This window comes from Chenopodium album, chromosome 16, assembly GCF_948465745.1.
Source record: "Chenopodium album chromosome 16, dcCheAlbu1.1, whole genome shotgun sequence".
Classification (NCBI taxonomy): domain Eukaryota; kingdom Viridiplantae; phylum Streptophyta; class Magnoliopsida; order Caryophyllales; family Amaranthaceae; genus Chenopodium; species Chenopodium album.
The window spans coordinates 48,066,370-48,078,852 of record NC_137849.1 but is presented as its reverse complement, the minus strand read 5'-3'; the positions used below and the strand labels follow the sequence as shown (position 1 = coordinate 48,078,852).

Sequence of the window (12,483 nt, the reverse complement as noted above, 5' to 3'; positions counted from 1 at the left end):
GTTGTCAAGAATTGCATTGGTAGCTTGGTACATTAATTGTATTATTTACAACTTACTCCAAATAGTAAACAAATAAACTCCAAAAACGTTTAGACAAACTCCATTGTTCGACTAAAGCTCTGTTCTTTTGAGGTTTTGGACAGAGCAGAGCAGAGCAGAGCAGATTTTAGTATAATAGAGCAGATTTCAGCAGAACATAATAGAACAAGTATTATTAAAGTAGAGCAACTCTAAAGAACAAGATCTAATTGTATTTTATTAAATCCACTCCGCCTTTTTAACCAATTTAGTGTTATGAGCAAATAAACATTCTAATCCGCCTTTTTAAATCTACTCCGCCTTTAGATCTACGGGTTAAATGTACTCCATCTTTTTAACCAGTGTATATTATACAGTAATACATTCTAATATCTATCGAATATAATGATTATGACAACGGAGTAAAGTAACATTATGAAAGGAAAAAAGAAAATATTTTGTTGATGAAAAAGACTAACAAACTTAGGTGTAAAATCACAACAAATCAAAATATAATTAGTGGAAAAAAGTAAACTACGTGTAAAAATTAAGCTCAAGAAAAACAAAAATAAAGGGAGGTTGTTATAGTTTTCGGCAAAAAAAGTGACATAAGATTCAATGACTTTCTGTGTCACTCCTACAACAAAATCGAAAGTTGTGACTAAGCAAAATTAATTTCAAAAAATAAATTTAAAAATAAAATTGGAGAGAAAAAAAAATAATATTAAAAATAAATAAATCAGGAGGAGTCCACATCTCCCCACTCCTTTTGAGAATACTCTTTTTAATTCTTCCCAAAAATATTCTAAATAATCAAAAATAAAAATAAAAATAAATTTCACTCTCAAAATCCTCAAAAATTTCTTAGTTCATCACTCTCATAACTTCTCTCTTTCTCTCTCCTCTTTTTCTCACTCTTTTCGTCTCTTCTCCCCTCAGGTAACTGTTTACACACAACACACCTTTTTTCTGCTTAATTTTTGTTTTACTTTACTTATTTTTGTTTTGATTTTAGGGTTTTGTGATGATTTTTGTTACTGGAAATTGTTACTTGTTTGTAATTTTGATTTTGTTTTTGGTTGATTTTTTCTGTTGTGAGGGGATTTTTCGATGTTTTTGTGCTGAATTGTTGAACTATTTTTTCATTTTATTTCTATTTTCGTACTCTGTAACCTCATAATTAGTGATAATTAAGTATCTAGAATCTGCTGTTTAGAGTAACGTATCTTTGATTTTTTATTTTTATTTTTACTTTTATTTTTACTATATGTTGAGAATTTAGATTTGTAAATGAAGATTGTAGATAATTTTGTGGTGATTTTCATGATTTTTGGTCATAGCTAAATTATGCAGGAAAAATTATGTTTGTTTGACATTTTCGAAGCGGTAGTTTTGTTGCTAGTATGAATTCAAGGGGTAAGGGAGGGGGATTGATGTGTGTGGAATCACTTTAGTTGTTTATGATTTGGTAGTCGACTCTAATACACAATCCCGAAAGAATCTGCTCGATTTTTCGTGTCGAATGTCGATAGGAGCGTATGAGAGGGTTTCCAGTGAATTCATTACCTCTTGGTGATTCTGTAGTTGCTGATTTTGGTGCAGTGAGTTGGATGAGCACAAATTTCATTCTATTTGTTTCAGATTATGGAATTAGGTAGGAGGTGAGGTATTTCTGCTGCTAAATGCTACGGAGTGGCCCAAAAAGGGGTATCTAGTTGATGTATAGTTGAAGCTATAGACATAAAAATCACCTCATGTGTTTTCTCATCGTATTTATGTGAAATGCTCTTGCTGTTTTTAAGCAGCTGGTTTATCGGAATTTTTAATTCTCTTTGCTACAATTTCAGACAGGCTTTCGATATAAATCAATGTTGTTTTGTTATTTTTTCCATCTCTTAGATCGAGTTTCCTTTTTGTGATTTTCTGCTGTTTGACACTAATATCATAGTACGAGTACTTTTGATATGAACACATCATGCCATCATGGAGTTGGAATCCATGTTAGTCTTATTGCTTGTGTAATACTTATGATTTTTCTTGTAATCTCTTATGATGTATGGCAGGGAGGATTTGTCATGAAGACCTAGATTTTGAAGTACAAAAACTGGCTATGGGTGGTTGCTGTTGCTCTTCCAGAAAGACTCAATTGCAAGGGACACCTGTGTATTACTATGTATGTTAACATAAAGTTATTTTTTGGTACATGTACTCAATAATCTAATTCGCCTTTTTTTGCTTCCTCGATGCCTATTATTTTGGGAAAGGAGATTGAGGCACTTTTGAGCTGAGCATAAGCCTATCAGGCTATCACACATACACATAACTTCTTCATATTTTTTTTTCCCTCTCTTTTGTTTTATGGAGTAGCATGTAATCCTCTCTCATTCTCTGATGCTTTTCGGGCAATTCTTAAGATTCTTAGTTCGGTGAAACTGTGAAAGGATGTTCAGCTGCCACGAAATATAAGTGTAGGAGTGACTGCAATGCACTAGGGATGTCATCACTGCTTTGAACTGTGAACCTGTGGTTGCCTTTGCATCTCCTGCAACTTTCTCTTTGGAAATGTTATTAGTGTCACTCCAGTATTTGACTCTCCATGATGCTGATCCAATATTTTTTTTTTATTTTTTTATATTATTGTGCTATACAATTACTTCAACTAGCAACTGAAGTGATAGAGTCAAGAAGGCATGATCTGACATCACTTTCAGCTGGCTTAAGGATCTTGCATTTTTTACTGTTGGTCTGTTCATCCTTTACTATAATGTTTTATACGGAATAGTTGACAAACTTGACATTCTTATGAGTGGATATGGGAGGAGAATCTTCTAGCTGCTTCAGACTCATTTCAACACACTATATAAATTTTTATGTAAAGAGTGGCATCTTATTCATGAAAAATGTGACCATGTGCCACATTATTTGTGTATTTATTTCAAATACGCAGCCTACAGTTGTCGCTCTGGGCCAGTAGCAGAATGATGTTCTTCATTAAATTTCTCATTTGCATGCAACTTTCTTTCAACATAGTATTAGAATTATGTTTTTTCTCTGGGTATCTTTCAAAGATCTCTTCTAAGTAAAAAAAATACTTTGTATTGTCTATGTGTATTAACTTGCTAATAGTTTCAACTAATTTGGTGTAAGATTGTCCTGAGTGTTGATTTCTATGTCCCTGCTACGGCTGCAAGAAGTGGCAACCGTTCATGTTGTGGTTGACACATTCCAATTGTATGGGAGCTTAATTTTTTTTTTTTTTTTTCCCTTCACGCAGTGCCCTCCATCTTTGGAAGAGCAGGATAACTTGAGAGCATACCGTGGGGCAGCCCCCGGGCTGTCAACAGGGCTTTTGGTTGGACTAAATCTGGACACATCGAGCCCTGATACTTTCAGACCCCCTCCAGCACCCATTCCTTTTAATGTGCTTTTTGGGCGTCCCCAGACTCCAATTCGTTCTCTAGGATGTCAAGGACCTAAGTGTGATGCAACGAAACAATCAAAACCCACATCTCTCGGAGAGATTGCTGCCATTGATAGATCTGAAAAATTGACACCTGGTGATCATGTTGGGAAATCAGAAGGAAAAACTCTTGCTGATATTTTGCTTGCCTCACCAACGAAGTCTGATGTTGAAATTACAAAGTCATCTGAGGCTTATGAGTTAGCCACTGAAGAAGAGGACGCCTGTCCTATCTGTCTTGAAGGTGAGGGTTTTTCCACTTTAAAATACTGCGTTGTGTTACTATCTGTTCCTGAATTTTATCTCATCAATGAATTTTATTTGCAGAATATGACACAGACAACCCTAAAATGGTTACGAATTGTGAGCATGATTTTCACCTGTCATGTCTCCTTGAGTGGATGGAAAGAAGTGATTCCTGTCCAGTTTGTGATAAGGTCTGTATCTAGTATCACTACAATTACTAATGAATATATTTAATTCATGCAGATGATGATCATTATGTTTTTCTTTCTTTTTTTGACCTTCCTGCTGGGTGACGGTCAGATTAAATATATCTACTGTATTTGTTGTAGACATTTGAAAACAATGCTTTGTCAGCAGCTCAGCACACTTAATACCTCTCTATGAACCCCATATAAACTTGGTTGCTCCACCCTCTTTCATAGTCCATCCAACCTTTACTCCTTTTTCAACTAGAAAGTTAATATATGGGTTTCTGCTGGAGGGCCAGCCCATTTTAGTGATGATTGGCCAAGCAAATCTTGGGCAGGGTTTTGACTGCAGTTACGGTTGCAATTCTAGCAACAGTCGCAGATTGAGAAGTGTATTATTTTGTGATGTCATGTAAATCATTGTGGTTGATGATGCAGTATGAACTTGCAATCTACATTAGTCATAAAGGCCGTTATTGGCTTCGACGACCGATTTAGACTTTGTATTGGACATCAGTCACATTGGCCAATTATTTTCAACTTGGGATGTCTGAGTGAGTGAGTGAGTTCAGCTAGGTGAATTAAACCTTGATCTGGAGGAGTGAGTGGGTTATATAGGCTGATGTGAGTTTTACAAAGTTACTAAATACCATAAAGTTAGCCTAATTCTCTTGCTTAGAACAGGATTAGCGGGGGATTTAGATGACACAGCCTTACTGGCGGGCACCCTGTTCCTACAGTCACTAATAAGTTGATAGCTGTAGCCTGTAAGTGACTTTTATCTGGTTGCTAACTGAACAAGTGATTTGCTACTACAATTTCGCAGCACATAATTAAACATAAGAGAAAAGTTGATTCTGCATTTAATTTAGTCCTTGAAATCTAAATTTGAAAATGTCCCTTAGAGGTTCTTTAAACTAGATTGGCCACAGGCAGTTGGCGAAGTTACTATCTCGGGTGTAATTTTCTTGTGATCTTTCATTTTATAATTTTTAAAAGATGCTTCAAGCTTTAATTGTTCAGATATGTGTTGCTGTTTCTATCAAGGGGCCAAATATAACATTTGTTTATTGTACATGGAACAGGAAATGATATTTGATCATCCTGATGGTCAGAACTGAAAATTTCCCTTGATGAGCAGATCTAGTTGCTTATTCCAAATGCTTGCTGATCAGTAAACCAAACATTAAGGGAGTTATATGCTTCAGTGAGGTCTCAGATTCTTTTTAGCTGACTCAACTTGTGGCTTATTAAGTTGTTCAACATCGTCATTCCATTTAAAGTCTGGTTTGCTGGAGTATCCTGGACTGATCTTTGATGTATGTATCAGTGACTGGAAAAAGTTGACTGGTTCTTGTCAAAGAATGTGTACAAGCTGCAGGTTAAGGACTGTGATATATTCACAAGCTGTTTGGAAGATTTCGAAAGGGATGCAATGGTTAGCACTCGCCTTTCGGTCTATATAATTGCAGCAAATGCCATTTTATGTACAGATTTTTATTTTGGTCCGTCACCCCTTCTTTTGGTGGTGCTGTTTTGTCTCGTCCTCCATTTATTTTGTCCTCCCTCATCCTCCATTTATTTTGTCCTCCCTCATCCTCCATTTATATTGTCCTCGCTTCCTCATCCTTACCCCATCTTTAGTAGGTTATGTTTTCCTTACCCATATTAGCTACACATTAAATTAGTGTATGTGCCTGTGTACTTTAGCTTGGTTTCACAATTTTTTCTTTTTTTCAGGAAAACATTTTTTTAGTAAAGTCAGTGCTCATTGTCACTGAATTCTGGTCACTATACAAAAATGTCAACAGTGAGTTTGTTCTATCTTCATACTCCTTTCTTGCTGAAGCATTTTTCAGGATTTCCTTTTCCGTCATTTCTGTTTGCATTTTAGAAAAGCTCTCTTCGCATAAAATAATTATTTTGACTACATGCCCTATGATCTTTTGCAATAGTTGATGCATTCATTTCATTATTGGTGATGTACTGATGTGGTCTATATATTCAGTAATCAATAAGCTACTTGATCAGCATGTGATACAGTTGCATGCTATGAGGTGTAGCACTTTGGTGCTATCCTCATCTCTCGTGGCATAGACCCAGGTTTAATACACACACCCCTCCCCTTCCTCCTTCCTCGCCTCCTCCCCCTCCCTGGGATATGGAGTTACGGCCAGCTCACCCAATATATAAATATGTGATGGCCACATTATTTCTGAAACCTCTCTATGACATTCGTTCGACGGTTCTACCTATTTTTCTGTGTAAAGTGTAATGACAATTGTTTATAACGTAATGAAGTTGTTTATGATGGCCGAGGGGGTGATGAAGAGGGAAAGAAGTGGAAGTACAAACCTTGTAGGGTAATAGAATATAATAGAATGGAAAGGAATGAATAAATGAATTTGAATGTTGTTGTAAACATTCTTAAAGAATGATAAATATTTTTGACTAATAAGAGTAGGTTGCTATATTTCCAACAATATTGGGCCCATTTGACATTGCTATCAAAGAATCCTATTTTTACCTTTTAATATTCACTTAAAATTCATGTTGTGTCGGTGATAGAATACAAAGTTTCTTAAAAACTGTAAATTTTCATATGGAGTACTCTATATAATACTTGTATACTATATAGTCACAAATATTAAGTGGATAATCTTTTGCGAATGAGAAAGTATGGATTTAAAAGTTAGAATCTAATCTTAGTTAGAAACATAGAAGGTGGGTAGGTGATACATGGTTATCAAGTGCCTTGACTTTTGCTTCATAATTTTATTTGGCTATTATTGGAAAATTACAAAATTCTGTTCATGGTGGGGGCTTCTGATGTCTTTTCCTCATAGTTGGTTGCGTTGCCTCTTTCTTAAGTTCAAGAGTTAAAAGAAGAAAATAGCATGTAAGAAAATACAAGTATATAAGAATGTAACCCAATCCAAACCCCATTTGTGTGGATGTCACAATCCATGCCAAACTATATATGGACTACATGTCTACATTCATTTTCATATTACTAGTCTTTGTATTTTTATGACTAAAGTTTCCCAGTTAGGAATAGAATAGTTAGCATCTTAGTTTTTAGACAAGAACGAGTTATTTTAGCTTTTAAGGTTTCGTATATGTTATCTCTTTATTATGAACACAACCTAAATGAAAGAATTGGAGGTACATTATAATAGTTAGCATCATTGTATTTCCTCTGGTGACAATATCTTATTACTTGCGCTTTGTCCAAAATTTGATTTTTTGATTGGACATACAAATGCTACATTTCTCGAGTTCTTCGCCTTTGTAGTCCTACAATGTGGAAGAACGTAGGAGAAACTTTTGTTGCACACTTGACTATTCTGAATTCTGATTATAAATTTAATACAGCAAAAATAAAAATAATGTTATATCTCAAATACAAATAGTGAAAATTAAGTAGATACGGAGTACATTTGTGTGATTGATAAATGTCAACTCATTATTACTAGTTACTCCGTACTTTGATAGTAACAATTAATTTCTCGAATATATGTTTGCTTAACCTTTAGGTTGCATATATCAAAACCGTAACAGGCCTCAAAATAATGTTATTGCTTAACTCGTAAAATACAGTAAATAAAAGATTATGATATTATAAGTTTATAACACTAATCCTAATGGAGTGGGAACCTAAAGATGAAGGGAATGACTTTTATGAGTCTGGGATTCTGGATTACATTTTGTTCAAAAGTAGTGCGAGTATCTTTCAGGAAATTAGATGAATATTATATTGCCCTTTTTCTCGTTTCCCTTCACGCGTGTGTCTGCTAGTATCCATATTCCAAACCATGTGATTATGAGTTCATGGCATAAAAATTCCAATTTCGATGTTTTTATAAAACCACTGTACTTTTTTATCATTACCTACTTTCTTTTTTTAGACTCTTTATATGTGATTAATATGAACAATTACATTTGGTTGATAAGTTCTTTCATTGTAAGCCTTTCAAGTTTCAATCTAGTAATCAAAGAGAATCCTCTAGTACATAGCGTAAAGAAAAATCAACCCTAGTGTTCGTAATGAGGTTTGATATCACAAACTCAAAGACCTAGAGTTGGACGAAGGGCAGACCGGGCAGATTGCTACAATGTTGCTTAGCAGGCCAATCTAATGGACAGGATTGATACATTTATTGGGCTGGGTCATGATATAATGGGCCTATAAGGCCCAATATGGACTTTGCTTGGCTTGTTGTGAATGAAATGAGTTAGTGGTGGACTAGTGGTGGGGGACATTAGTAGTGGGGAGGCAACCTATGAGTGTCGAGTAAAGGTGACCAAAAAGTTTAACTAACTGTTAGTGGAATAAAGATGAAAACTGATAAAGATTTATTCAAAAGTTGTAGTCTTATTTTATTTAGTGCGAGTAGATAACTTAGCATAGAGGACTAGAGGAGTGAATAATGACAACAAGAAATTACTATTTCTAGTAATGAATAGCTAGTGAATAGATTCAGACATCACAATAGGTTAAATTGGCCACACATCATCAAATCTACTTGTATTTCTCTTTTGAACTAAGAACCTTAATTAACAAGATTTTAAAATGGTATATTCTCTCTGTTTCCTTTTGTTTGTTACTTTTGTAATACCTTATCTCATCAACTAGTGTCTATCTAATCATTTGGAGCATAGCTTCATCTTAACTTCACATAGTCCAAGATGGATCAAAATTTCATTCAAAGTATAAAAATAAATTGAGTAGATAGTATTCCGTTCTTATCAATTTAATGTAATGTATATGACTTTTGGTTTCGAAATTAATTATTGATAATTATGAGGCTTTGAAAGTTGATTTTTCAAATAAGCATATAATGGTGCATTAACTGACCTTCCAAACTCCCTCAATAGATTCATTGTCACGAAAAAAAAATTACATGAAATCTAACATTTATTACATCTTGATTGTTTATTTGTAGTCTTAAGGGTAATCAAGAAATTAGTGAAGAAAGAAAATTAATGGATATAAATCAAGTGGAGTAATAAAACGATGGGAGTAAATAAAATTTGTAATCGTATCTAAAGCCATTGGCCTTTAACGGAATATGATCCATTGAATCATCCCTATTCACAAGCTCTTGTTCCTTTTGCACCAAACAAACCCAACAATCTCTTTGTTTCTTTCCTTCCCATTTTTAATTTTACAAATCATCTCTATTATTACTCTTTTTTAAATTTTATAAAAATAAATCTCATCAATTACCCGTATTTCCCTATTTTTATTTTTACTCTTATTGTTTTTATTTTTTTGGCTTGGAAAATTTTGGACTCCGACTAGACCCTTCATTACTCTGTCACACTCCACTAATTTCACTTCAGTGATTTCACTCCACTAGTCCACTTAAATATTTGACTTGACTTCTTCCCCAAACGCCGTCGTTTTACCCATCTTCTCCACCACCTTCAAAAATCAAACCCCCCAAATATTTTCATTCTTTAAAATTTCACAATTTTTTCAAAAAAAAAAAATGACTATAATTTTCTTCCTGTTAACTCTCTATTCTCTGAGTTCTCTCCCACAACTTAACTCGTCACCTGACTCAGTCACCATTCTCCGACCCAACTCAACCATTTTCAGCCCAAATCGAACGTTCGAACTCGGTTTCTTCACCCCTAACCCAGAACTCGGCAACCTCTACCTCGGAATCTGGTACTCTTCTCTCCCTACTCGAACCTACGTTTGGGTCGCAAACCGCCATACCCCTTTGAAAGACAATGCCTCTGCTTCACTTTCTCTCTCCTTTGACCAACTCACTCTCTTTGACTCCGTCAACTTCGTCGTTTGGCGCTCGGATAATCCCCTCCCTGGCTCCCACCTTCGTCTCCTTGATTCCGGTAACCTTGTTCTTCTCTCGAATTCGAACGACGTCGTTTGGCAGAGCTTCGACCACCCTTCTGACACTTGGCTACCTGGGATGAACCTTACTGTTACTGGGTCCATTGTTGCGTGGAAGTCGGAGTGGGACCCTTCTCCGGGGAGGTATTCTCTGCGGTTCAGACCACCGCTTTACGGTGAGATCGAGTTGGTGTATAATGATACGGTGTCGTATTGGAGTACTGGAAGATGGACTGGGAGTTCCTTCGCGAATGTTCCCGAGATGACGGTGGCGTACATTTACAGGTTTTACTTCAAGAATGAGTTTACTAAAATGGCGTCGTTTGGGTTCTCGGAGGTTCCGGCGGGGTCGGAGAGTGGGCCCCCTCCGTTGACGAGGTTCCAGGTCAGCCACACCGGGGATCTCCAGCAGTACACGTGGTCACCACAGACGGAGTACTGGAACTCGTTTTGGGCCCGGCCCGAATCGAGGTGTCGGGTTTATGGGCTTTGTGGGCCCAATGGGGTTTGCTACGGGGAGAATTTGAGGACTTGTGGGTGCCCGAATGGGTTCGGGCCGAAAGACGGGCTTGGGTGGGCCCGGGAGGATTACTCGGGTGGGTGTGTGAGGTTGGATGGTGGAGGTGAGGTTGGGGTTTGTGGGATGGATGATGGGTTTGTGGAGATGGGTAGTATGAGTTTCGACGAGGCGAAAACGGTGTCGTTTCGAGGTGTGGAGAGTAAGGGGGAGTGTGAGAAGAGTTGTTTAGGTAATTGTTCGTGTATTGGGATTAATTACAATGAGAAAATTAAGTTGTGCAAGAATTTGTTTGGTGTCCTTGTTAATTTGAGAAATTGGACTGCTGATAGTACAATGGGTGGTGATGATGATGTGTTGTATCTTAGAGAAGGAAAAAATGGGTTGAAAAACAAGGGTTTGAGTCATAGAATTGTTATTTTGATTAGTGTGATTTCTGGGTTAGTTGCAATTTCAGTGATTATGTGTTTGGTTTTGTGGGTTATTAGAAGGGAAGTTAGGAGGAGAAGGAATGAGGAGGAAGAGGCAGCTTTAGCTGCTACCCATTTGAGGGTTTTTTCATATAAGGAGCTCCACATGGCGACTCGTGGGTTCTCGGAGAAGCTTGGGCATGGCGGTTTTGGGACCGTGTTTCGTGGTACATTGTCGGATTCATCACATGTGGCGGTTAAACGCCTTGAACGGCCGGGTAGCGGTGGAGAGAAAGAGTTTCGAGCTGAGGTTTGTACTATTGGGAATGTCCAGCATGTGAATTTGGTTAGATTAAGGGGGTTTTGTTCTGAGAATTCTCATAGGTTGTTAGTTTATGAATACATGCATAATGGTCCTTTGAGTGGTTATTTGAAGAAAGATGGTCAAAATATGAGTTGGGATGTTAGATTTAGAGTATCAATTGGAACAGCCAAAGCCTTGGCTTATTTACATGAAGAATGTAGACAATGTATCATTCATTGTGATATTAAGCCTGAGAATATCCTTCTTGATTCAGATTACACTGCAAAAGTTTCGGATTTTGGGTTAGCAAAGTTAATAGGCCGCGATTTTAGTAGGGTGTTGGCGACGATGAGGGGAACTTGGGGGTATGTTGCCCCGGAGTGGATATCTGGAGTGGCAATTACTAACAAGGCAGATGTTTATAGCTATGGGATGACAATGTTGGAGCTTATTGGGGGTAGAAGGAATGTGGAAGCACCACCACCCTCACCACCTAATACATATGGGTGTGATGGGAATCAAGGAACCCATGGAAGCGGAGATACAGGTAGTGGCGATAAGTGGTTCTTCCCACCATGGGCAGCTCGGAAAATAATCGAGGGGAACATGGAAGAAGTGGTGGATTCAAGGCTTGGTGTGGCATATGATAGATTAGAGGCGGAGAGGCTAGGGATGGTGGCCGTGTGGTGCATACAAGACGAGGAAGGGGCAAGGCCTTCGATGGGATTAGTTGTAAAGATGTTAGAAGGGGTTGTAGAAGTAGGTGTTCCCCCACCTCCTAAACTTCTTCAAGCCTTAGTAGCTGGGGAGTCTTCGGTTGGGATAACTTCCGGAAATGTAGTTTCAAACACTGGCGGTTTTGGCTCTGACGATAATAACACCAGAGTTTCTGTAGATTCGGTATCACCTCATTCTCCCAGTAGTCCTAGTAATGCTCCTTCATTAGCTACAAATGTAAGTGTATGATACTTGTTACAGAATTCTGTTATCTAATGAGTTTACATAAGGCCATCAATTTTGAGTCCTCAAGATTGTGTGTTCCATTGCATTCTATTCTATATTTGCTACACTGTCTCTCCATTCATATGCCGATATGTGTATGGGTATGCCGGTATGTTTAGATGTATGCAGTTTTATCCCTACCTTAACCGACCACACACCCCCCCTCTCCCCGGTCTTTGTTGTTGCCGGATTGAATCCTTATACCCTGTGACGGGGACTTCGTGTGGGAAAGGGGGTTGTTGTGTACCTGGAAAGAAAAAAAGGTATAGTGCATCATTGCAAAAAGAATCAACAAACAGATGGGCAGTTTTAGAAATATTGATTCAGCAAATCCCTTTACACTCTTTTTCTCTTGACAGAACCTTAAGTTTTTAGGCATATAATGCACACTATCTGCATCATTAGTTTCACATTTGATATCAGGAAAACATCATTCTCTTGCTTTCTTTTATCATACTTGCTATAACCTTGTCAC

General features: G+C 37.2%; 2 protein-coding genes across 2 annotated transcripts; both read left to right on the top strand.

Moving 5' to 3' along the window:
* The first annotated feature begins 801 nt into the window (after nucleotides 1–801).
* Nucleotides 802–6,043, top strand: LOC145585733 (putative E3 ubiquitin-protein ligase RHB1A). Its single transcript, XM_081642444.1, has 5 exons — nucleotides 802–957; nucleotides 2,082–2,191; nucleotides 3,293–3,722; nucleotides 3,806–3,915; nucleotides 4,998–6,043. The coding sequence occupies exons 2-5, from the start codon at nucleotides 2,129–2,131 to the stop codon at nucleotides 5,031–5,033; spliced, it is 639 nt and encodes a 212-aa protein (XP_081498570.1). The 5' UTR covers nucleotides 802–957; nucleotides 2,082–2,128; the 3' UTR covers nucleotides 5,034–6,043.
* Nucleotides 6,044–9,372: 3,329 nt separating this feature from the next.
* LOC145585732 (G-type lectin S-receptor-like serine/threonine-protein kinase SD2-2) lies at nucleotides 9,373–12,119 on the top strand. The gene has a single exon (XM_081642443.1). The coding sequence runs from the start codon at nucleotides 9,408–9,410 to the stop codon at nucleotides 11,970–11,972; it is 2,565 nt and encodes an 854-aa protein (XP_081498569.1). The 5' UTR covers nucleotides 9,373–9,407; the 3' UTR covers nucleotides 11,973–12,119.
* The last annotated feature ends 364 nt before the right edge of the window (nucleotides 12,120–12,483 follow it).

Excerpts from the sequence above, each read along its gene's own strand:
- LOC145585733 (XM_081642444.1), top strand. The coding sequence starts at position 2,129 with ATGGGTGGTTGCTGTTGCTCTTCCAGAAAGACTCAATTGCAAGGGACA. Across the intron at positions 2,192-3,292 it reads GGACACCTGTGTATTACTAT|TGCCCTCCATCTTTGGAAGA; the intron begins GTATGTTAACAT and ends CCCTTCACGCAG. Across the intron at positions 3,916-4,997 it reads CCTGTCCAGTTTGTGATAAG|GAAATGATATTTGATCATCC; the intron begins GTCTGTATCTAG and ends TACATGGAACAG.
- LOC145585732 (XM_081642443.1), top strand. The coding sequence starts at position 9,408 with ATGACTATAATTTTCTTCCTGTTAACTCTCTATTCTCTGAGTTCTCTC.